The 26724-nt window shown below is 42.5% G+C and overlaps 1 protein-coding gene across 10 annotated transcripts in view; it reads left to right on the forward strand.

Moving 5' to 3' along the window:
* The window catches only part of TFDP2 (transcription factor Dp-2), a 121285-nt gene extending 96254 nt beyond the window's left edge, over positions 1 to 25031 (forward strand). For 9 of the 10 annotated variants that reach the window (XM_080934933.1, XM_080934925.1, XM_080934927.1 and 6 more), the window contains 5 exons: positions 2219 to 2287; positions 8143 to 8294; positions 12155 to 12321; positions 19072 to 19177; positions 19381 to 25031. In XM_080934933.1, coding sequence (XP_080791059.1) covers positions 2219 to 2287; positions 8143 to 8294; positions 12155 to 12321; positions 19072 to 19177; positions 19381 to 19564 — 678 coding nt within the window. In that variant the 3' untranslated portion in view covers positions 19565 to 25031. The remainder of the gene's footprint in view (positions 1 to 2218; positions 2288 to 8142; positions 8295 to 12154; positions 12322 to 19071; positions 19178 to 19380) is intronic. The other variant, XM_080934928.1, reaches the window with a different exon arrangement.
* The last annotated feature ends 1693 nt before the right edge of the window (positions 25032 to 26724 follow it).

The raw sequence follows: 26724 nt of genomic DNA on the forward strand, positions 1-26724 counted from the left end.
TAGAAATATTTCTAGTTGTTCATGTTTGCTTTGCTTTATCATTTCTTTAAGACTGTGGACAATTTTGAATTGGAAGAGTTTTGGAGATATAGTTTGCAGTTTATTTTACAAAATCTGGAACTGAGGAAGAAAATGTCAGTGAGTGGTTTGGGCATGGAGGTGATGATGGCATACACCTCTAACCAAGGCACTTACGAAGCAGAAGGGTCAGAGGTCAATGTCACCTCAGCTATTTGGTGCAAGGCTAGACTGAGTATATGCCTGTCTCAAAACAAAAAGACCCAACACAAAAACAACAACAAAGTTAAATTAATGGACTTCATTTTTGTTGTTTCTTAGAAAGGATCTTTATTTCATTCTAATTTAAATCTAGGTATCTGCCAATGAGTTTTTGGTAGGTCATCCAACAGATATAATCTTACTTGACTAATTATTTTGATGCAAAGTAAACCTTTGTGTATCCAAACAATAACTCAAGCTGTTGGCTTGTTTCCTGTGTTGCTTATTCAATATCTATAACTATGGAGGTTAAATCTACCTTTGACTCACTGTCAGTAAGTGACAGGATAGCATGTCACACGTGGCCTTCACTAATTCTAGAACAATATTTAAAAGCTTGGTTAATTTTAAGCACTGAAGAAAACATCATTACATGAGTGTGTTTCCTGTCACACTGTTTCTAAATTGGTTTGTTGTCATTTTACTGTTAAGACCATATGAACTGAAGTTAATAGTGGCTCTCAGAGATAATTACAGTTGGTTTCAGATTTTACTCAATACTTTTGTACTCCACCCAACCTAAAAATTTTTAATTATTATTATTATTGTTGTGAATAACAAGAAACAAAAAAGACACATTCATTAAAGGCTAAAAGTAGAAGCGTCTCCCTTTTTTTCTTTTTCCTAAGTGGAATTTGAACATCATTTTAATTATCACTAACATTAAGCTGATACTAAAGACCCATATGGTAAAATCTACTAACATTACCATGTCCTTAACCACAGAAAAGATAAAGTTTAACACTAAAATCAAGACTCCAAGAAACATTTGTTTTAATAAAGGAGATGAAAAATAGAAGAGTTGTCCAAAATGTGATTTAATATGAGTTCAAGATAACAACTCTGCTGTAGAGCTCTTACCAAGTACGAATAAGGCCCTAGATTCTGTCTGAAAGGAGAAAGCAGAGAGAAGGTGTACCTATGGGGGGAGGGGAGAATTGGCGAAGGGGAGAGAGGAACAGAAGTTTGTCAGATGTTTCAGGGTGGATAGGGCATTTATTTCATGAACCAAGACAGGCACAAGAAAGTGTGCTTATAGTATAGCTAAATGTGGCCAACACATATGGCTGTAGAGAGGTGGTGCACTCATTTCTGAATGTTAAGCAATGCAGGCCTGATCTGGAAACACTAGGACGCTATTTTTAGAACGCTGGGTCTAACCAGTCTGCACCTGTACTCCCAGCACTTGGAAGGTGAAGGCAGGAAAATCACAAGATCCTGTCTTGTCTGGGTTACACAGTAACACTGTCTCAAAAAAAACTCTTTTAAATAAAAAATATGTGGTAAAGGGGGAGGGAAATGAGACAGAGAAGGAAGGATTGGATGTGGTCTGAGCTCAGAGAGGCACACAAGAGAAAGAATGAGTAGGGCTTAGCCTTTATTCTTACTGCAGTGTCCGTAGATAGATGTTCTCGTGGCTTTTAATAAGACAAAGGGTGGTGATGGTTAGTAGAACTATGAAAGGGTCTCCTAGTATAGACAAGAGTAGATAGGAGCAAACAAGAAATATGATTGGAGCATACAAGAAAGGCGTTTACTTGATGTATGGAAGAAGAAATGAAGAAAGGTAGGCAAGAGGATCTTGGGTTTGAACCTAGTATGAGCTACACAGGGAGACCATGTCTCAAAATACAACAACAAAGAATGAAAAAAAAAACAACTTTATTTTAAATTTTTATTTGGGGGCTGGAGAGGTGGCTTGAAGGCTAAAAGCACTTGCTGCTCTTGTAGAGGAGCAAGTTTCTAACACCCACATGGTGGCTTAGAACCATATATAACTCCAGGGAATCCAGTGCCCTCTTCTGGCTTCCAAGGAAACTAGGAACCAGGCACATATGTGGTGCACAGATACATGTGGAGGTAAAACACTCATAAATAAAGATAAGTCTTTTTTAAATGATTTAAGAATTAGTTTGTTTTTATAACTTATGTTTTAAAGATAGAGAAGCAGAGGCGGATAGAGCGGATAAAGCAGAAGCGGGCCCAGCTACAAGAACTTCTCCTTCAGGTAAAGATTTGGCACATTCTTTTTCCGCCTGTTTGCTCCGAAAGCCTGTATGTTTCATAGTTGTAGTGCCGTCAGTGTATCTGGAAGGATATCAATGGCCTCACCCATTGTTATTGTTGCTATTGACATTGAACACTTAGCCCTTCAAGCTATCCAGCTGCCACATTTACTTGTACCCCTAACTTACAAGGCCCCAGCTCGGGGCAGCAGCTCCCTTTGTGTACTCACTCTTACCCAGAAGTGGACTATGAAGGAGTTTTGCTGTTTGTTGTTTTGTCCTTACGGTTGGTAGGCTCTTTGAGATGTATCGGAACTGGCGAGCCACTGTGGCTTGACCTCTATGGTCTCTTCATCTAGTCTCTACTAAAAGGTGTATTTTGTCTTCCACCAGAGCTTCCCTATCAGAGGCAGAAGAAGTCCCACTTCACGCTGAGAGAAAATATTTCTGCCCCACAGAGGAAGCAAAATGAAAAATGAGTTTTAGAAAGAAGGTTTCTCCATTGACAGACTGGTGGTCATGTAACTCATCTCCAGAGCTGGCCCAATTCGCCCCTGAAAGTAGCTATTTTCTGGGACTGGGGACCTGGAGAAAAGGGCAGCATGAAGTCTCAGGTTTCTCTATCCACTAGGAAGTTCATGGTGTGCCATCTTACAAAGTTATGTGGGGCTCCTCAAGTTGGTCTGGAATTAGGGACCCAGGACAGGGGATTCTCCAAAGGGCCCATCCATGTTCAGATGGGGAGCTGCTTCAAAAGGGCCATCTTGCCCTCCCATAATTGCCTTGGCAGTTGGGAAAGGGTTGAGGTAGGAATTAGTTATAACTCTCCTAGTTCTGCCCATGTGCAGTCCCTCCAGACTTACCCTGGCTGGCCACAGAGGAAGCATGTTCTACAGGGTACTTCAGGATGCCTTCCTTGGGTAGCTGTCCTAGCAGCCAGCAGGTTATTGTCATTTGTCTTTTGACTGCTCCCTTTCCAGGGTCTGTTTGTAACACACTAAGATAGATTGGTCCAGGCTCTTCCCTTAGCCACCAGTTCTGTGGCTATCTGGGGCAGAACTTCTCTTTCAGGAGAACCTCATCCTCCAACGACTCCAGTGTTACATTAATTTGCTTTCCTGTACTCTCTGGAGAATAACAATAGGAGGTTCACTTTCTGTCTGGCAAATGGCCTTCACTAATAGTAATGAAGATTTGATCTCCACTTTCCTTAAATCCTCTCAAGTATGATAAATTGCTTTTTTAACAATGATGACAGGAGTCTCTGGATGGATCACTCAGAGGACCACCTGGACTCCTGTGGGAACTTGGACCTGTGTGTCTTGTCTTTGGGCCATATGGTAGTCATTACCAGCCACTTCCCTTTATCTTTCTTCTTCTAAGGTGGTCTTCTTGAGTTCCTCCAGAGTCTGATGGGTAAGATAGCAGGGAACCATAACCAAATTAGGATATGTGGGCTTTGAAGGAAAGAGGACTCAGGTATCAGACTGCATCTGCCTTACTACTGGGGTGCTGGAGCACTAGCGACAGGCCGCTCAGAGGCAAACCATAGTCCATGATAGGGGTCCCAGCCCGTGGGTTTTTTAGGTGAGCTGTGTTGTTCCGAGTTGTCAGCAGCAAGGCTTGGATGATGGGGTATAGGACTAGGTATTGGGTCTCTTGGTTTCAGAGGTGCAGAGCCAAACCACAGAGGCTAACAAGAGAGCAGGACAATTGTAGGCTGCTTCAGATAGTCTTGAAGATTAAAGAAAGTTGAATAGGGAATGTTAGATCATTGGGCAGAGCTGGGCCAGTTGAGGGACAGAATCATCATTGAGGATCCCCCATGTATCTATTTTTATCTGCTTTTCATTTCTTTCTTTCTTTCTTTTTAAAGACAGGATTGCTTTACATAGCCCTGGAACTTACCATGTAGACCAGGCAAGCGTCAAACTCAGATCTTACAGCCAGCCATTTTATCCTATTTGCAACATGAAGGAGGAGAAGACAGAGAAGTCTTGGGTGATGGTTTCCCTTTCCATACCTGAATCCCTAGTCCACCTGGAGGGGCATCTCCAGCCTGTTCACAGAGAACAGTTAGTACTGTCTGATCTGTCCCAGGAAGGGGCTATCAGATGCACTACCTATGGCTCAGGCTTCTGCTGTTCCCCAGTTCTCCTGTAGTCCTATTGTGTAAAGCCGTAGCACCCTTTTGTCCCCAGCCCTGTGCTTTTGATTCCATCGTATCAGTCATAGAGAAGATGGATCCTCAATGAAGATTGACCTAAAGCCACTGCTGGTAGGTCAGGAGTTATATAATTGGGAGGAAAATGACTGTTGTTCCAAGGATCATCAAAGAAGAAAAGTCTGTGGCGCAGCTAGTGAACATCTGCAAAGGATATCAGTTCTAAGGACATGGTTGTAATTATCTCTGTGTTAAAGTCAGTGAGTCTGGACAGATGAGCTTGTACAACAGGACTACAGACGGCTGTGGTAGCAGAGTGCTTGCCTGCTGTGCACAAAGCTCTGGGTTCAGTCCCCAGCATTTTATAGCCCAGGTTCAGGGGTACATAGCTATAGTCCTAGCACTTGGGAAGTAGAAGCAGGAGAATCAGAATTTCAGTCATCGTCATATACATAGCAGGTTCAAGGCCATGAGACCCTATCTGAATCAATAAAATGAACAAGGCTTTCAGATGTTTCCGTGCCTGGCACAAAGAATGAGGTTGAATATTTATTTTCCTTTGCTTATCTTTATTCCAGAAACATGCCCATAATTTGTAAGCCAAACATTTTTAGAAGATTTTAACCCGAGGGCAACCTGGTGCATTTTATAGAATTAGGTAACTTCTTACTATAAATGAAACTCAAGTTATTACTAAAAACAGTAACTGCAGATTTTCTGTAGACATACAACTTAATTCCTCTTAATGTTTCATTTTTATTCCTTTTATCAAATGAGATTTACAGAGTAATCATAGGAAATCAATTAGGCAAGTTGTCCCTATACATAAATTGTTAAAACTGAACTGGTTTTTTTTTTTTTTTTTTTTTTTTTTTTTTTTTTTTTCGTGACACAGGTTAACTATTGGTTACTTTTCTCATGTGCCCTAGTTAGATTTAACTATCGAGTTGACAGGATTGCCCAGATCAAATAGATGGCAAGTCTGTTAGGGATTATCTTGGCCGTTAATTGATTGTTAAGGAGAGTCCAGGTCCCTGTGGATGGCACCATTCCCTGGACCAGTGGTCTGGGGCTGTATAGAAAGCTAAGTGTGCCAGCAAGCAAGCCAACAGTAGTCTATGGTTTCTGCTTCTGAGCTCCTGTTAATGTTACCCAATTAATCCTTTCCTTCCTTCCCTGAGTCATTTTTGGTCAGAATATTTTATCAGAGCATCAGAAAATAACCAGAATGCCACCTCACTTAATATTATCAAGACAGTCATTTCCTGGTGACTCCCATCAAGCCGACAATGGAGATAAGTAGTTGACTACATTATACGAATGAATGTATACTACTACTACTCTCACATGCTACTCTTATGTACATAATGTCCTTTCCTGCCTTAAACCTTTCCCAGAAGAAACACGCTTAATGCTGTTCAGCCTCTGGAACAGATGATATTGAGTATGAAAAGAACAAAAAGCCAAAGGGAGTCAATAAAAGGGCAACAAATAAGGAAGTCAGCCCACAGTACATGGGAGGTAATTTTATTTTTACGATGAGAACAACAACGTTAGATTAGGGACATAGCTCAGTGTTAGAGTTCTTCCAGTAAGAACAGTCCAGCATGCAGGGAAAAAAGGACTAAATTAACATTGTTTCAACTGCTTTCATCATCATCTACAGTTTTCTTGCTATTGTCAGTGAGTCCTAAGTATGTAAGGACTCTTCCTTGTCGCTGGTATATTTCTCCAAGTATTGAGGCGCTCCCACTGCATGGAGCCACAAGGTTGGGTAGAGTATCCAAACAGCTGCCAAGGTAATTCTTAGTTAAAAATAATTTTACTATTTATTGAAGACAAAAGCATATTTGCATACAGATGGTGAATGTTGCTCTTTATTTTTACATAAAATTTGAGGCCACTGTGATGGCTAATAGGTAGAGACATTTTGAACATAAATCAGTTCCTAGAATACCACATAAGGTACAAGGAGAGAGCCAACTCCCCAAAGGTGCCCTATGACCTTCACACACATACAATGATAATAAAAAGATAATAAAAGTAAAGTTTGGCAAAATTGGTAAATATCTGATACTGCAGGTGAGAAAGAATCTTCAACATCATTTAGATTTTATAATTTTCAGAGAATGTCATTTTGAACAAATATGTCATAATATGGTAGAAGTATATTTAGGATTTTAGAAAAATTGTTAAAATTCTACCCTAATTGCAAGCAAAAATTAATTTAGTGATTTATTAATATCAAGAAGTTGTTGTTGTTGTTGTTGTTGTTGTTACTGTTTTGAGACAGAGTCTCTCTACATACTCGCTGGCTGTCCTGCAACTTACTTATGTAGACCAAACTAGCCTCAAATTCACAGAAATCTGCCTGCCTCTGCCTGGTATTTAAGGGCTGGTATTTTAAATGTGCACCACCATATACAACTCAAGCAACAATTTTTAAAATTGTAACACAATTTAATCCAAAGATAAACTAATTGTATATTTACATGTCAAGGAATGATGGTAGAACCACATTACAAGTCTTTGTTTCCATAGTTGATTATTTTCTACAGAGTAGAAGACTCTATAGAGTTAAAACACTGCAATTGATATTATACAGTTGGGTTGACTGAGGTGTTCCAGGCAGTGATTGTTCGTTGTTGCATAGTGTGAGGACAGGAACAGTGCAAAGTGTTTGTATTATGGGTTGTGAGCCTAAGCTTCAGTAAAGGAGAGGCTTGGGCTGAATTCTAAAGGTACCCTGAGAGAAGGTTCTGAGAGAGGTAAACCTTAGAAACCTGTGGTGTGTCTTTGGGCAGTTTGTAAGGGCTGGGAGCCTAGCCTCTTGCACCTAGACATACTGGTGCTGCTTCTGTCTGAGAGAAAGTCCCGATGTCATTTTGAAGAAGAATTCTCTGGTTTCAAGAATTGTGTCTATCTCTGGGCTGGACACTATAGGTGAGATGACTTTAACCCTAACCTTAGCAGGTGAATCAAATCAAAGCGTCCTTGGGATCACTCTGCATAGCACTATTGTCCGTGCTTCTGGGCTCTCCCGTACTTCTGAGAGCCTGTTTCTCTGGGAGATGGAAACCAGAGGCCACAATGGTTACTTAGTTAGACAGCGTCAAAATGTGAGGGTGCATGTCTTTAATTCCAGCACTCCGGTGTCAGAGGCAGGAGAATCTCTTTGTGTGGGTTTGAGGTCAGCCTGGTCTGCAAAGTGAATATTGCAAGACAGCCAACGCTGGTAACACAAAGAAATCCTGTCTTGAAAAAGAAACAAACATATTATATGTGTTTTACCCTTGAAATATGTTTATTGAGGGCTGGAAAGATGGCTCATTGATTAAGAGCACCAACTGCTCTTCCAGAGGTCCTGAGTTCAATTCCAGGCAACCACACGGTGGCTCACAACCATCTGTAATGGGGTCCACTGCCTTCTTCTTATGTGTCTGAAGACAGCTACAGTGTACTTATATAAATAAAATAAATCTTTTTTAAAAAAAGGAAAAATATGTTTATTGAACTTAATCATTGTAATTTTTTATCATGTTTAACTTTTTTATTCACTAGTACAGATGGGCTACCTGTTTAAATACTCTAATTTTGAAATAGATTTTTTTTAATGTATATGTTAATTCATGTAAATTCCAAGTCACTTTTTAATATTTTTGAATGATCTCATTTGTTTATTGAACTTCACAGCAAATTGCTTTTAAAAACCTGGTACAGAGAAATCGACAGAATGAACAACAAAACCAAGGCCCTCCAGCTGTGAATTCCACCATTCAGCTGCCATTTATAATCATTAATACAAGCAGGAAGACAGTCATAGACTGCAGCATCTCCAGTGACAAGTGAGTGGGGAGCCAGGGAGGGCACAGGGCTGGCCTTGGGTTACTGTCCCCCGTGTAAGGCTGGCACACTCCACTGTGCACAGCCCTTCCAGCATGGCTTCCGTGGGTGTGTGAAATGTGTTTTCAGCTGCAGTGAGCTCCATCTTTCACAGACCCTCACTCCACGTCAGGCTTGCCTGTGACATGTGTGCTGGGACCTTGGGCCCAAGCTGTGATGAGTGACACTTGGGTGGTAAGTGAGCAAGTAACTGCAGTAAATAAGACCACTTCCAAGGGCCCAGGAGGAAGTCAGTTCGTTGAGTTACATGTTACAGGTCATTATGAAAATATGTCAGACCAATATGTGATGTTAAACCAGCTGTTCCATTTTATTGTGTCACACTTAAGTGAGCCTCTGTTTGTTATTTATTTTGGGATTTTTGTTTGGTTTTTTTGTTTGCTTGTTTGTTTTAAGGAGTCTTGCCTGACTGTGGTAATGTACACCTTTATTCCCAGATCACTGCCCTCGGGAGGCAGAGGCAGGCTGATCTCTGTGAGTGTGAGGCCAGCCTGGACTACAGAGCGAGTTCTAGGACAGCCAGGGCTACACAGAGAAACCCTGTCTCAAAACAAAACGAAAATAAAGTGAAATAAACTAAAGAAGGGGTCTCACTGACTCCATCTTGCTTCCACCACCTCCCACGCGCTGCGATTAATAGTGTGTTCCATAGCACCTGCTGTGCTTGCTCAGTAATTGTTGAGTGGACATTGCTTTAGTCTGGGGAGGGGCACAGTGAGTAAGGCTCCTGCTGTACAGGCATGGGGTCCTGAGTTTGGATCCCCTCACCCACATAGAAGCTGGTTATCATCATGCTTACCATGGCCTTAGCTGTAGGGCAGGGTGGGTGAGGGTGATGACATCAGAGGCAGGAGTGCCAGAGCGGCCAGCCATGACCGGGGAGGGGTGCACCACATGACAACACATATGTCTCTAATCCTTTTAAATGTTTTTAACAATTTAATTAATTGATACCATTCAGTTTACCAAGTAAGAGATAGTACTTTTCAAAGTAGAGCATTCATTGTCTCTTTCCTTCTTGAGGAAGTTAGAGATGCATAGAGGATGAGACAGATTCCAGTTATGGATTGGAGCTTGTCCTCCTGCCTGCTCCACGGAGCTCTATTTACTCAACAACAAGGTGGTGGCCCTGCACTCCTACTTCTCAGCCCTCTGAGGATGAAGAGATAATACTTTTAAACAGGCTGGTTCATTGCATCATTTTATAAATGGAGCTGCTGTTTTTAGGGATCAGCAGTTTTCAGTCTTTAAATTTCTTAACCTCGCTTGAGATCTCATTCCTTCCTCCACAAAAATAAAAATTAGAGCCAGCAAGATGGCTCAGAAGATAAAGGTGTTTGCTGCCAAACCTAATGACCTGAGTCTAATCTCAAAACCCACATGGTAGGAGGAGACAGTCAACCTCTAAAAAACTCTTTTGTGACCTCCACATGTAACACACTAAAATAATGTTTATGAATTCAAGAGCTAGGGGCTGGAGAGATGGCTCAGTGGTTAAGAACACTGACTGCTCTTCCAGAGGTCCCAAGTTCAATTCCTCAAAACCATATAGTGGTGCACAATCATCTGAAATGGGATCCAATGCCCTTTCCTGGTGTGTCTGAATGTCTGAAGACAGCTACAGTGTACTCCTATATGCATAAAATAAGTAAATAAATCTAAAAAATGGATTCAAGATCTAAAAAATCAAAATTAGTTACTTTGCCAATTTATAAAAGCTAGAGATAAATTGACACAATATCTAAACCAGTAAAATGTTACATGTCAGGATTGTTACAGCCACCAACTACAGAAACTTATGTCAGGGAGGACTGCTAACATCCTACCACCAAAGCCTTCAAAATGGTTAACATCTCGGGAAGGGACCTATAAATGTCATACTGTAACATGTCAACCACAGTTACTTTCGAAAGTTAGTCTCTTCTTTTATTAGAGAATATAAAATTACCATCTCAGGTTGAAGGGCTTCAGCAGCCAAGCATGTAGCATGTAATCTCAGGAGGCTGAGCACAGGACCGGTACGAGTTGGTCAGCATTAGCTAATGAGGAGAACTGTGAGACACTTGTCTCAAATTTTAAAACAATACTAATTAAAAGATAGATTGTCGGGAAAATTGGAAGCCATTGACCTTGACAGACTGCGACACTGTTCACCTTGGCTGGGATCTGTCTTGGTTCTGTGTCTTGGGTGGTCACTGACTCATGCCTTACCTGGCATCCATTCATGGACAGCTTGTGCGTGCTTGTTGTTTGAGGGAAGGTCACTGATCTTGTCTGTCAATTGCTTTGGTGAAGCAATCTCACCCTTAATTAGCCAGGAGGCTTTCTCACGGTGAAATTAAGTTTACAAAGCCATCTGCATGTCAGTGATGCCTGACTGGCGAGAAGCCCACTTCAGGAGAACATTAGTGTGGTGATGTATTTTATTCAGACTCATACACTTCAACATTTTGCTTCGAGTTACAGTTTTTTCTGGTATAAGATGCAGTATAAGTCTCAACCTCACATGATCTTATTAGAGAATCCCATTAACAAGGTAAGGCCCACTACTATTCAGAGCCTGCACTAGAGCATTTGTGTCCCTACAGAACCGAGACCTGTAAACAAGGCCTTGAGACCTGAGCTGGAAGTCAGTTCTGTCCTGCTACAAAGTATGACCTGGGGATCAAACTGCGGCTACTTCTTGCTGTCCCTGTCTTTGCTTCTTGATTGTTGTGCTATATAGCTAAACATCTGAACTGACTACTTTTCAAGAAAATTTTGATTGGTGCTATGTACTTTTTATTTGTTTGTAACAAATTCTCACTCTGTAACCCAGGTTGCACTAGAACTTATGAAACCTAAGATGGCTGTAAACTCACAGGACTCATCCTGGAGCCTTAGGCTTCCAAGTGATGGTGTTTCTGGCACGAGCCACTCTCCATAGCCCTGTGAAACTGTTTTAAGATATTTTATTCTTTAGCTCCTCAAGACAGGATTTAACTGGGTTTGGTTTGTTATGATTGTCTTCCATTTAATTCAAATACATTCAGCACAAGGACCTGAAGTCCTAACTCCCTAGAAGGACCCCTTGAGTCCAGGAGTTCAAGCTCAAGCTACAGTGCAGTACTATCCATCTTAAAGGAAGTCTTTATGATTGACAGAAGTATGCTGTGTCTGACCAGTGACTAGGAAAATGAATTAAGCATCCAGAATGGTTCCTGAAGGCTAATCCATCAGTCTATTAGAGATACATACCAAGTTAGAGCGTCTTTTTTCTATAGCAAAGCTATAGACAGGTTGGAGAGTACTAGCTTTAGGACAGAGTCTCTCCCATTTTGTAACATCCCTGGAGCTTCAGTGGACTTCTGTGGCCTGCTGAGCTGGAAAGGTTATGAGGGCTTTGCTTGAGAATGAATGTGTGCTCTGTTGTCCTAGGTCAGTGCTCTCTATGGTGGCTGAGCTTAGGCTCTTGTTCCATTATTAAAGTGCAGAAGGGGCATGGGGTATAACTCAGAATGGTTTTGTTGAACAATCACAGGCCTTGGGGTCCTCCCTTGCACCACAAAAAGTAAATTAAACAAAGCACAGGATATAAAACCTTTTAGAGTTTCTCTGTAACACCAAAACCCTCATACCTCCCTTATTTCTCAAAAACAAACTAATTATGTATTTAGGGGTGGTGTGTGTGTGTGTGTGTGTGTGTGTGTGTGTGTGTGTGTGTGTGTGTGTGTGTACATGCACGCATATGATCTAGGGAACTGAAAAGTTGTCAGGCTTGGTGTCTGGCACCTTTACATTCTGTCCCTGCTTTATTTTGCAGGTTTGAATACCTTTTTAATTTTGATAACACCTTTGAGATCCATGATGACATAGAAGTTCTGAAGCGGATGGGAATGAGCTTTGGTCTGGAGTCAGGCAAATGCTCTCTTGAGGATCTGAAAATCGCAAAATCCCTGGTTCCAAAAGCTTTAGAAGGCTGTATCTCAGGTATGCCGGCCATGCCCACACAGTCCTGACTGAACATCACACTCACTTGTCAAATCTTCGCCCAGAATGTGCAGTTTAGAGACTCTGTGCTGGCTTCACCAGCAGGCATTCTTTGGTGCTTTATATAGCAAGTTTGTGGCCTTTTAAAAAAACAAAACAACAAAAATCAATGATTGTTAGAAGATTAGAAATGCACATATATACAAGATATATTGTGTAGACAACAATTGGCTGACTCAGCACCACGTGTAGGTCTATAGTAATGTATTTTCTCTGTAATCTGAGAGTTTAGAGTCTTGTTAAGCTTTTAGTCAGAAGCTTGGGTTTGGTTTTCGTCTGTAGTTCTCTCTCCTAGAGGAATTTAGAGCAATTTACACACTACCACTACCACCACCACCCCGCCCTCAAAGATTTCCTCACCTCATTCTAATGGAATGCTTTACTGTGTTTATCTGTTCAGTAGAACTAAATTCAGAGAGCAGACATATCTTACTTTTCTGTTGCTGTGATAAAACACCATGACCAAGGCACCTCGGGGAAAGAAGGGTTTGTTTTGTAGGGATCAGAGTCCATCACAGCAGTGAGCCTTGTTATTGTTAAAGCTGTTGCATATCCACTGTCCTGCCTGTCATTCCGCACACCTTTAGATGTAAGCAGTTCCTTGAATTCTAACATGTATAAATGAAGTCGTGTCTTTCTGGTTGTCTCATGATAGCCCAGGCTATCCTGAAACTCACTTGTATCCCAAGCTAGAGTTGAACTTATAATATCCCATCTCAGTGTCACTGGTGCCCAGGATTACAGACCGGAGTGCCACCTGCCTGGTGGGATGTTTTCTTCAGTGGTCTGATTTTCTTTGACTTAACACTGTGCCTCTCAGATTCCTTTGTATGAGTTAATGTAGTTGTCACGAAGACCTTTTTCATGAATAGATCACAAATTATTTTATTTTAGTAGCAATAAACTTAGGGTTTTTTGTGTGTTGTTTTTTTTCCAGTTGATGTTAAAATACAGAGCTACTTTGTACATTCTAAGCATGTGTTGAGGACTGTTTACAAACATTGCAGATTGAAATCGCTGGGTCTTCATTGAGTGGGTGTTTAGCCACTCAGTGCCAGTATTTTTCAATTTGATTTTACAACATTATACTTTTCCCTGAAATATAGAGGTATTCTTCTTTCCCAGTCAGCTTTTGAATTAAGATTTAATAATCATTAAATGAAACATCTGGTTTTTTTAGAAATCTTACATGAATGGACGTTTTGCCTACATGTGTGTCTGTGCACCACGTGTGCATCCCATACCCACAGAGACCAGAGCAGCATGTCAGAATCCCTTTGGACTATAGCTGTAGGCAGTTATGAACCACCATGTGGGTTCTAGGAGTCGAACCCAGGTCTCCTAGAAGCATAAGCAGTGCTTGTAACTTCCGAGCCAACCTCCAGCCCTGGACTCATTAATACAGGATGTAATTCAGTGGCACTTTACTGTAGTCACTTTACTTTACACTGTGCTGCTGTCATCACCACCTTTAATTAGTGGGCTCCATTTTTGTTTTGTTTTTTTTCTTTTTTTGAGGCAAAATTTCTGACGGGCCTAGATCTAACAATAGAGACCAGGCTGATCTCAAATTTATAGATAGATCCACCAGCCTCTGCTTCCCAGTGCTGGGATTAAAGGTGTGAGCCTCTATTCCCAACTCCCAGGCATTTTTATAGCCAGGAAAAGAAACGTGTGCCTTTAGCACTCCCTACATCCAACCTGCCAACTAGTCAGCTAGTCTCTTTTGTTGGTGGTGGGTTTTGGAGTTTTTTTGAGTTTGTTTGCCAGTAATGGACATTATATATTAAATGGGATAGAACATTAGGCAACCTTTGTAATACCTTCTCCTCTGTGTATTATATTTAACACACTCAGTATCCACCCTAGCTATTCCATGCCTTTGTATTAGGTAGATATCTCAGGTTATACAAAATGCTTAGGGTCAGAAGTATTTCAGATTTGGGAGTTTCATTTGTTTTTGTAGTTGTTGTTTGTATCCTAGAATCTTTGAATTTACCTAACAGGGTTACTTGAGAGATGGAACCCAAATCTAAACATGGGATTTATATGTCGTCATATTTGGTTGTACCCAGTTATCCGGGGTGGTTTAATATGCCTGTGTTTTGACTGTGGCCTGTCACATGAGCTCAGGAATTGAATTTTATACTTTGGGCATTATATCAGTGCTTAGGAAATTTCAGACTTTGGAATGTTTCAGATTTGAAATGTTTGGATTAGGGAGGCTCAGTTTGTACCAATTCCTTGTTATTAGCAAATATTCCACATATAATTTTTTCCACTTTACAGATGTACTACAGTTTCATTTGTTCATCAGTCAGTACACATTAGGTTGTTTAGGCTTTTGGGTTATTTTGAATGATGCTATTTTTAAATATTTTTATAAGCACTTTATTTTTATAAACATTTTCAGATTTGAAGTAGAATTGTTAGTTTGTTTTTTTTTTTTTTAATGCCAATGGCTATTACAGTGACTGTGCTGTTTTACAAGCCTCCTAAGCAATACATGAGGCGTCTAGGTTTTTAACATCCTTCTCAGTGCCCTCCCCACCTCAGTTTTGGTGCTGGTGATTGACTACATGGCTGTGTGTGATAAATACACAGTCTGCCACCACGTTCCTCCTGGCCCTGTTTGTCCTCAGTTTCACACTCTGGGTATGGAGTGGTAACTCAGTGATTTTCATTCAGTTTCCCTAATGATTCAGAGCAGATTCTCCTAATCCCAACAATATTTATTCTGCAAAGTTAACTTGAACATTTCATTTAGAATTTCACATCACATTTCTGGGTTTTGTTGCTGTTCTCTTCAAGATGGGTTTTCACTTGTCTAGGCTAGAGTTGAACTCTTGTGACCCTGTTGCTTAGGCCTTCAGAGTAGCTGAGACCATATGTCTGCATCATTGTACATCTCTTTAACAGAGATTTTTTTTTTAATATCCAAATTTTTTTGTTGTCCCCAAATTGTACTTGTGATCAGGATCTTGTTTCTGGAGCTAGGAAACTGAGGTCTCACTCGTCAGCCTGCTGCACGGTTTCCTTCTCAGACACACGATGCCATCCAAACACTTTCTCATATCCTTGTGTTTAACTGTTGTGGCTTGCTGAATCAGAGCTGCTGGATTTGAAGCAAGTTCAGTATCATTTCCTTCAAGGATTAATTTATCCTCTGGGCTTGAGAGACAGAACAAGCAATACCTATCCTCATCCGAACCCTGCGGATGTATTTTTCACCCAAGAAATTTCAAATTTCAACCAAAGCCCCATTCTTCTGAATAACGACGTTGACAGGGAAGTGAGCATCCACAGACCTCATCTTGTAACGGACGCCCAGTGTTACACCTTGATCATGTTCTGAACATGACTGCAGATGGTTCTGACAGTGGCCACTTTCTTTCTGTTACCCCACCATTAGTCAACACGGAGCCTCTTCTTTTTCTTCACAAGAAGACTCAGCTCTACATTGATATGATTGAAGTCTCTCCGCAGAGTTCCCCTGGGGCCCTTTACAGTGGCTGTGCACCCCTTCAGAGTGATTTTCTGGAATGTCGACCATCTAATTGCTGAGAATGGTCTTCATTCTCGCAGTAGATGGGACAAAGAGAGCTAACAGAGTTTTAACAGAGTTAGTAAAGTAACACTTTACTAACAGGTAAAGTGTATAAAATCAAATGTAAGCAAAAAGGTAGCTTGTTTTAGCTTTTTGCTCATAACAAGTTTGTTGACTGAGACATACGTTGTATTATTTCACATATTAATATTTTACACATTAAGCTAGTACCACCTACCTTCCGCAAGTGTGACCCTTCTTCCCTCTTGCACTTCAGCTGATCTGTGCCCCATTTATGCACTGGTCCCTGCTCACTTTGCTCCATGTTCCCTGGCACAGATCTTGCTGTTTTCATTAGTACCCTGGCTGGACTGGAAGTCCAGCTGTGTCTGAATGAAAAGGCCTACTCAGCAAATCACCAGAACGTTGTTTTCACTGGAAAGGCTCAAGGTGATTAGCAGGCTCTGGTTTGACCTCCTCATGACCTCATCTGCAGACTGGACTACAGATTTTCTTGTTGGTTCAACAGGACATGTGGCTTTAGTATGGAAAGGGAGGGAGGTAATGGCTCTTGGACAGGAGTGTGAGAACCATCATGCGGAGCCCATAATAATGTGAAAGAAATGTAGGCTTTCACATTATAGAAAGGAAATATAATCTGTAATGTTCACAACAGAATAGCTGTGACCCAGCAGAAAGTTTCCACGGTTCTGTGTACTAATTCTGATTCAGCACAGGAATCCAGCTTTAACTTCATCTTCTTGTTCAGACTTGTTCTTATTAAGTGTATTCACAATCTGCTATTCTTCTTAGAAGTGAAGTCCTTTTCTTTCACAACTGCCTCGGCTTGTAAAGAAAAAGGCTTACAAGGCCCATGTAAAGTTCTTGTAGTCATTTAGTTCCTCATTGCTATGTGAGACTAACTAGACCGGGTCCTAACCTTTAGACACATAACTCCATGGTTTCTGCTCAGTAATTACAAAAGCCGTATAATACAGAGGCTGGGGGCTGGCTCAGTGGCTACAGACACTAGCAGCACAAGCCTGACCCACATAAAAAGCCTGAGCAGTATGCCGCCTTTATCTCAGAACTCCTCAGGGAGCTGAGGAAGCAGAGGCAGGAGAGCTCTCAGAGCCACTGCCTGCAGAATGCAGTGCAGCAGCAGAAACAGGAGACTCTGCTTCCACAAGCTTGAAGGCCGGGACCAACTCCCAAAGCTCACTAATTTCCACAAGCATGCTTTGGTATGGTTTGACATACCCACATTCACACAGACACACACACACAGATACACACACAAACACACACACAGAGACACAGACACACACAGAGAGACACACAAACACTCACACAAACACACACACAGAGACACACACAGAGATAGATACACAGGCACACGCACAGAGAGAGACACACACACACACATAAAGCTCAAAGCCTGGCAAGATAGTTTGTGGGTAAACTTTGCTGTCAAGCCTGATGGCCCGCGTTCGATGCCCAGTACCTACATCTACGAAGGAGAGACCCAGCCGCTTACAGTTGTCCTCTGACAGCCACACATACATAGAGGCAGAACTAGAGTAAGTGAGCATAAACTTAAAAGTACAGTGAAAGCTTATTTAAGCAAAGTATATTTTCTGAGTATGTATTAGATTTTTGTCTTATGAGATTCTTTTTTTATTTTATTTTATTTTTTGATTCTTGAGACAGGGTTTCTCTGTGTAGCCCTGGCTGTCCTCGAACTAGCTCTGTAGACCAGACTGGCCTCAAATTCAGAGATCTGCTCCCCCTGCCTCAGAAATTCTGAGATTAAAGTTGTATGTTACCATGCCCTACAATGAGATATCTTTTTTTTTTTAACAGTTTATTAAAGCGACTGTTAAAAGAGACTATATATATTCATTCAGTAATTCTGAGGTCCCTATACATTCAGGTCCAGTTTTTTCTGAGTTAATATTCTGTATAGGGAGAACCACTCAAGTAACCGTGCAGTAAGAATTGATCAGGAAAAACCATGAGTGCAGACCTGGAGAGAGGGCTCAGTGGTTAAGAGCATGCAAAGCTGTTTTGAAGAACCCATGTTCAGTTCCCAGCACCTACTTGTTGGCTTACTACCACCTGTAACTTGAGTTCCAGGGAATCTAATGCCTTCTTTTGGCTTCCACGGGTACCAGGAATGAAAATGTTACACAGATGTACATGAAGCATCTTAAAATAAGGACTGTTTAGAATGATAAAGCACCTGGCACCAGGCAGGGGACTCGTTCAGGAAAAGCATAGATCATTAATGAACAGTGGTATTGAGTTTATCTGCATACACTTAGGAAGACCTGCCCCAGGGAGGGAAGCTGGCTCAGTTGGTAACGTGTGATGATGTATGCTGATGTCCAGTGTTTGGGAGACAGACTGGTCTGCTGGCCCAAGTCTCAGTGAGAGATCCTGTCTCAGGAACATGCGTGTCTGTGCACACACCACACAAAGTGAGAGGCTGAGGAAAGGGTGCCAAGTGTGAACATCTGCCTGGTCCATAGCTACGCATTCTTTTCTAAGATATTTCTGATTTTCTTATGTCATTGCCCAGTTCTAGCTTTGGCTATTAACATCACAGTCATGGTGTTTCCTGTTGAGGACATCAGTTGTCCATGACAGTCCGCATTCTTACCACTCAGTAAGCTACCTCGTCAGGTCTTACATAAAGAAGGCTAGAGAGACAGACCAGTAAAGAGACGTAAGTCCAGTTCCTATTGGACAGATCACAGTTCTCATGTCCAGGGGAATTCCACACCTCTTCATGGGCACCTGCTCTCTTACCCATTCACCCCCAACTTGGGGCTTCACACAGGATTTCAGGAAATGTCTTGTAAGAAAAGCATTGAAGAAAAGGGAAATAGTTATGGTTTTACTTTGAATTCTTTCTCTCTGGGGTCTTTCTTTCTATAACTCTACTTCCTCATTCCTGTTCAAAAATTTATTTGTCTCCATTGGTACCAAATAACCAATGGAGAGCACAAGTTCTTCACAGGGCAGAGTAATGGGCCCCTGTCACCAAGACATAAAGTCCATGTTTACTCCAGACCATAGCAAAACCGTCATAAGAGTTCAAAGCCCACATTTGCTATAGTTTTGTTCGTTTGATCTTGCAGATATCTCTACAGGACCTTCTTGGTTAAATCAGGGACTACTTTTGAATTCAACCCAATCAGTTTCAAATTTAGACCCGACCACCGGTGCCACTGTACCCCAATCAAGGTATGTATTTGTTTCAAGGTGAGAAAAGCGAGCCGCAGGGAGAGACTTGACTCTGCTGTGGAGAGCCAGGGCTGTGTTGCTGCTGGAGCGGTGGAGCAGGCTGATGGCGAGCAGATCTTCCCAGCAGCGCTTCCGTAGTTTTTATTCCTGTGCTGTACAAAAAGAGGATTAATGAACCTGTGTGTTTTTAACTTACTTGCCAGTGTAAACCAAGGGTTGTGTTTGGATGCTGAAGTGGCCTTAGCAACTGGGCAGTTCCTTGCCCCAAACAGTCACCAGTCCAGCGGTGCAGCCTCTCACCTTTCGGAGTCCCGCGGCGAGACCCCCTGTTCATTCAACGATGAAGATGAGGAAGATGAAGAGGAGGATCCCTCCTCCCCAGAATAAAGACAGGAGAGAACTCAAGTTTAATATTTGATGCTCATGTGTGTTTTTAGTGTGAGCTCTTGTGTTTTGAAATGATTGCTTCAGTCTTTGCCTTTGTTTGCATTTGTGTTTAGTGAAAACTAGAGAAACACAATAAGCAAATCACATGCAGGCTGAGATGATTGAAATGACAGTTCCCATAGCGGATGCGAGCCGAGCAGCAGAGCCATCGCCAAGACAGCGTGCTTTCTGAGGAGGTGGCCGCACTTGTCTGAAGAGCAGCAGTGGATGAAGCTCAGTTGTTTTCAGAGAGGTAGGGTTTAAAGACCCACAGTGTGAGCATTTAGACTTCAGGTGGCTGCAAGGAGTAGTGTGCAGGGATGACGGCTTCTCCCTCGCCCGGCTGTCTTTGGTAGGCAAAAGTGAACTTGAAAGTTGCAGTGGGAGTCAGTGAGGGTGTAGATTGCGATTCCTGTTGCCTGAGGAGCGGGTGAACCGCTGAGCTTGTCCAGGTCCAGCTGGGCCCTCATGCATCTGCTGCCTTAGCTTCTAGAGGGAGCAAGCACTAACTTTTAAGTACCTAGGTTACATGTAGAAAACTTTACACTAAACTGAAGTGACCATTCGTCAATGCGTTGGTGCATAGGAGTTACTAGGGCTACTTCTGGAAGCCAAAATAGAATAGCATTTCCATGTGCATTAAAAACTTCGCCAGTACTGCCTTTGCCAGCATTCTAAATTTGGAGTTTTACTGAGAGGGAAACTGTTTTTATAGTTTTAATCAAAGCTATGCATTCATACGGCTGTTTAATTTACAACGAAACAAAGAAACAAATTCCTTTGACCAAATTGCTTGTCTATAGTTGTCTGCAGTACGGTATGATTTTACCCATGTGCAATTCGTAAAAATGAACCAAATGTCATTACCTTTGTCTTTATTTCAAGAATATGGCCATCACTGTTCTCTTACACATTATCTTTTCCATATTTTAATTATCAAAATGACCTCATCAGATTTATTTCTGGGTAAATTACATTTCAAACTAACTCAATATTCAGTATTTTTGTTATACCCTTAAGCAGTCCAGTGACTGCATCCATGCTAGTGTGGTGTATCATACGTAACCTTAAAGCCAAAGATGCAGTATGTCTGTGATTTCTGCTTCTCCAAGTAGGGGAGCGTGGGACATCCACTGCCAGCCAAACTCAACTTCCTAATACGTTAAGGCCTTGAAAGGGAACAGAGAGGGGCTGGAGAATCAATTCTGAAACCAGCTGGTCACAGGCATTTATTTGTATCCAGTTTCTGGGAGCCCTGCACCAAGTCCAGTCCAAAATAATGCTCTTTTCAGTCCTGTGGTCCAGGAAGAATAGGCTCTATTCCATGATGCCTTTCTGAGACTCAACCATTATGAGCTAAACATAAAAGCTTTGACTGGCTTACATGTGTTACTGAGGTCATTAACACGGAGAAGTGTGAATATGTAGATACGGCTGAGGTCTTTTAAAAGGAAACTCACTCTGTCAGAAGAAAACTGTAGTTCAAGCCCAGAGTATTCAAGGGGCACAAGGTCCTGGCAGGTTTCTAAGGGTTTTGTGTTGACATGAGTTTTGGAACACATCTCAGGCTGTTGGAGCAAAGTGATCCCGACTGCAAAGCTACCTCCTGCTGTCACTACCGTGTCTGTCTTCATGACTGGAGATGTAAGAGTCACAAGATGCTTTTTTTAGTCTTCAAAATACTGAGCTACCAGTCCTAAGATGTTTCAGAGCATAAAGCAAATGCATTTGTTACAACTATCCCTTTTACTAGACCATAAAATCCTTGGGAGAGTTTTCAAGGAATTGTTTCCCTTTATCTGCACCCCTGCTGCTGTATGCTTTGCAGTGACAAAACCTGGCCTCTAATCCCAGCTTTTGGAAGGCAGAAAGGTTAGCTCTGAAAAGTCTGTCATGGCTACATAGTAAGTTCAAGGCCAGCTTGGGCTACATGCGACCCTGTCCAGGAGAGGGGGCTGGCAAGCTAACCAAAGCCTCAATTTGCCCCAGCCCTGAACATTCTAGCTACCACTGTAGTGTGCCGTCAAGTGTAGCCCTGTTCCTCTGTGATGTACTGCTAAGGATATCTCGATACTAGACTGTGCCAGGGGTGGTGGTAACACTTGTAATTCTAGACAGGCAAAAGGGTCACCAGAGGGTTGAACCCAGCCAGGGCTAGGGAAGGACATCAGCCCTGCTCCCCTCCCCAAGGATGGGGTAGGGTGAGAGAGGGGCCTGAATTGAGATGTTGAAAAAGGCGAACTCTGATCTTCATCTCTCCTAAACTTTGTTTATATAGATCTGGCTCCAGCAACACTGAATCATACTTTAACACAGGAAGCAAAATGGAAGTGGGGGAGTTCAGTTGTGATCATAGCATCTGGGTTTCTTTGTAGGAAGGCACTTAGGTTCCTTGAACACAGCCATTCTCTACCCCAAAGGTGCTGATCATACTGCATAATGAGCTGAAGAGCCTTCCCCTCTTGAGGGTCGGTTTGTTATTTCTCAAGTGTACAGCAACAATGTCTGTCAGTTGTCACTCTTCTGATGACAGGCAGCTGCTTGCACCCTCCATGTGAAGAACAGATCAGCAGGCTAACACAGAAGTGCTTAGCCCTCGGCACTTCTCGGGCTTCCTGCTGGAAGTCTAGTTTGTGTATTTACTGTGCCTTACATAGGAAGGAAGGGACTCAACTGAATCTCTCCTTCCTGTAAACAGTTACCCAGAAAACAGGCTGGTGGCTATGCGCTTTGCATCTTTATTTGATTCTTTTAAAGAAATGTGAGGAAGAAAACCTGTCGTCTTTGTTGTTTTACTAGAATGAATGATGATAACTCCTCCTGTTAGCAAAACCTTTACTTAGAGCAGCAGAACCCTGCCAGTTTTAGAAGGTAATTCCCGGCTCTGTCCTCAGAAAGGGTCCCTGCTAGATAATCCACATGAAGAAATGGCTCACTGTATCTCTGCATAGATTCCTAATTCTGCTGTTTCTAAATCTAAACCAATTTCTTAAATCAGAGGCAGTGCAGCTGTTCAAATACAATGTGATTTGTGCTCTGAGAGAGTCTGAACAGACACAATAAGCTATGGCAGGAATGGCCTCCACAGTTTGTGCTGTAACCACACCCACAGCAAGAAAGCTGCTCGGTTTTATAAGCTCCCTTCCCAACCAAAATGGGTTGTCCTCATTCAAAAAACCTGTGACATACGCCTTGGAATTTTGCTCCTTTAGTGATAAGCATGAGGCATGGTCTGTTTTGGGGAGAAGATGTTAAAATACTGAACTTAGCTAGTGTTAGGACCTGTAAAGTAGGTGAGAACTGTAGCAAGCCCATGAAGTTCCCAGTGAGCCTCATTCCCTTGAGCTGAACCCACAATGCACGCCGGAGACCTGAGACCACATGATGTTTAAGCTGCTAATACATAAGGAAACATAATCTATAAAGCTTGTGAATTAAATGCATGAAAGATGATCCTCATGGTGCACATGAAGTGTGTCATTGGTGAAATGTGGACTAGATACCTAAGAACCAGCTTCCCAATGGGGCTCCTATTTGTATAAACCTTGGGCTTGCCTCCAGGTGCTAATGTTCATTGATAATATCCTTTTTGAAGACCAGTGCACATGCCAGGAGTTTGCAGCACACACTTGCTGCAAATGAGCCTCAGAAACGTTCCTTCCAGCTCTCAGATTCAGTTCACCCATGCTCTGTTGACTTGTACTTGAGGGCAGCATTGTCGTTCAGAAGGTGAGCCTAATGTGAAGGTTCTGCCCCCAACTTTTTCTTGTTCATTTTGTGCTAAAAGCCTTTTATAAATTAGAACAAGCCTCAGGAGGCAGCCTTTTACATATTAGCAGAATACCTGGGAAGATAGCTCATCTGTAGGATTCAGTCCTACATGCATCTTTGTTCACAATGTGCTAAGAGAAAATGATATAAGGCAGAAAATTTTAGCATTTTATTTTTCCTGGGAGTCCTTGGCAGGTGCAGATGCTGGTGTGGTGGGTGCCATTCCTCACGGTGTCTCAAAGGGAAGACATTGACACCGTCTGTTCACAGCTCTCAGATAAAGACAATATCTTGAATTTTTTGAATGTAGAAAAACCCTGTAGAACCAGTGCTTTGGCCACTTTTCATCCTAGCAGAGTGGACCTGGGTTCTCTCTACTTAGAAAGCTACTTCAGAAGCCATTGTAACCACAGTGGAAAGTCAAGGTTTGTGGCTTCTCTACTGAGGTGTCAGAAAGGGAGAGAACATCTCTTGGGGCCCAGCCACCCTTCACCTCAGAAGCCCAGCTGCCACTCGCTCAGGGCCTCACTGCTTACTCGGAGCTCCAGTCCTGCCAACAAGTGCCAAAATCTGAGGAAACCAGGGGACCTCTTCTCCCAAGCTCCATCAAGTAGTGTCAGCTTGGGGCTCTCAGGACTTCCAGTGTAGATGGTCACAGTCACAAGAAACCCTTCCCAGGCAAGGGTCCATTCAGTCTGTACCTTGGTAGGGACATGAGAGGTGAAATTGCCATCCGGGCCTCAGTGGCTTGTCTCCAACCAAATTATTTGGACTTCAGAAGCCATCCTTTGCTGTGCTGGACTTCAAACTCAGTTGCTCCACCGCAGTCATCATCTGACTACAAAAGCTGTGCTAGTTTCCCATGTTCAGATTCCCCATTTTTTGGTTTTTTTTGTTTTTTGTTTTTTGATACTGAAGGATTTCCATTGATCCAACCACTTCTCTACAAGTTGCTCTTCTGTTTTTTCTCAGTAGTACTAGAACAGCATCCTGAGAAATAGGACCAGTTCTCCCCCTGCTCTGACTGCTCAGGAGGCCCGGGTTCCCATCTGCCCTGCCACACTGTAGCACAAGGGGGAAGGTTGTTGGTCAGTCACCAGGTAGCTCACTTTCCATTTGGAGACGCTTCGCTCTGCTCATGTACCGCTAGCTTCCGTCTCCAGGGAAGTGTAACTTTGCTCTTTTCCTGCATGACACACACATTAGTGTTGCACACTAAGTAGTTAGATGAGGTAGAGGGAAGCACAGACCACATCTTGCCTGCCTCTTAGAGTTTCCTCCCTAGAGTGAAGTGCATAGGCTAATATATTATTTTGTAGTATCTCAGACTTTGCATAAATACTATTATTTTTGTATGGAATTTTTTATAGAAGAGCTATTTCTGTATACTTAATTATTTGTGTTTTTTGAAATGCCTTCCAGTAGGTAACCGATGATTCTTAAGCAGTGTTCCACTAAGGGTAGCTCAGGGACCACCTACCCAGAATAGACGAGGAATTTAGATTTTTTTACTCCCTGTAGCCACTCCAGGCAGAAGCTCAGGTTGTGTCTAGGAAGCATTAGTTTTAATAAGCTCTGAGTGATCTTTTTCATCGACCCACACATCTTTGTCCATGCTGTAAGAGAACTTCTGACATGAGAATGCTGAGCCTGAGAATGAGTGTATCGTATATTCTGTGATTTGAGATACAGAAAAGAATAAACAATTTAAAATATGTTGGTGTCATAATTGGTGGTTGCTGGGGATTTTGTGGGCTCTCTCAACCTCACCCTGTTTATACCGAAGCTCTGAGCACTGAGTACTTAGCTAGTGAGGAGGTACAAGGCCCATCTCTCTTTGCCCCAGTTCTACGTCTCTGAGGGGCTACCCCAGCATCACAGCTCTCCAGAGGACTGGCTGAGGCCTCTGGGAACAGGATCAGTAGGCCACTCAGCTTCCACACCCTTCTTCATAGGGCCTCCCCAGGATCTATAGCCCCACAGTGTATGACACTGATACACCTGGGAAGAGGTCTGAGTTAGACTCATGAATTCAAAGGTTACTCTGAAAGCAGGTCATAGGAACGATCCCCCTGGGTACAGTGTTCAGAAAAAAATACCCTCATCGTCCCTCATACTGTCAGCATTAGAAAAACAACAGGATACACTGGTATTCCCAAGCCACAATGCAATAGCATCCCTTCCAGTGCAAGTTGAGTGACTTGTATCCCAACAAGCTGCATGCAGGGTCAGGAGGTGGACAGTTAAAGGGTCACAGCGTGACAGAGGCCTTAAAAAGATCTCAGTGGGGCTGGAGAGACAACCTGGGTTAAGAGCACAAGCTGCTCTTCCAGAGGACACGCCCAGGTCTGATCCCCAGCACCTATGTGGCACCTACTACTGTCTAACTCCTGTCACTGTTCTGATCTCTGTGAATAGCAGGCATGCACATGGTACAGACATACAGACAAGTTTTTAAGGACAGACAGCATAGTCACACAATCCCAGGAACAAATGCTGCTTTGTGCCTGCTCTTCCTTTGATCAAGGGAGGGAGAGGGATCTTTGTTCCCTCAGGACTCCCTGCAGGAGTAACCCAAGCTGCTGAGGGTCACATCTGCTTGCTAGTAGCCATGACCACTGAGCCACTCATTGGCAGGGTAACTGCTGCTCATCAGTAGCCATTGGATCTGCTGCTGACAGGCAGGGAATCTTTGTGTGCAGAAACCAAAGATTTGACCACAGTGCCCACTGGTGTTCTGATTTTTTTTTCTGCTGCTGCTCCTAGGGCTATTTTGTCTCTGTGTCTGCAGAAAGTCAGCTTCTGCAATCTGTCTCCTGGTTCCTTCCATTCAGGCCCCTCCCTAACTCTGCAGGAAATCACTTGGCCTCTCAGAGCTGTAGAAAATCCACAGTTCCTGGGTGCATCCAAGTCCTGCCACCAGCTTAGCCACCAGAGTGAAAGGTACTTTGAAGGAAGCCCTGTAGTCCTCGGGCAAGCCATGCCCATTCAGTTTTAAATAATCAGGTTTGTTTTATCTCTAAAGACAGGGTTTCATGTACCCCAAACTGGCCTTAAACTCGCTGTAGTGGGGGGTAACCTTCAATTTCTGAACCTCTTGCCCCGACCTGGAATTATGCCACCATGCCTGGTTGTATGCAGTGCTGGAATCAAACCCAGAGCTTTGTACCTGCTGGGCATTTTGCCTGTACATGGTTACTACTAGGACATAAGACTTCAGTGGCTTGCTTAGCTTGATTTCTTCTCTGTTTCTTCTTCCTTCTCCCTCCTTTCCTTTCTCTTCGCCTTTAGGCACTGTGCACAGTGACTTGGGCTCTTTTTTTTTTTAAGATTTACTTATTATATGTAAC

The sequence above is a fragment of the Micromys minutus genome (assembly GCF_963924665.1).
Source record: "Micromys minutus genome assembly, chromosome: 21".
In the NCBI taxonomy this organism is placed as follows: domain Eukaryota; kingdom Metazoa; phylum Chordata; class Mammalia; order Rodentia; family Muridae; genus Micromys; species Micromys minutus.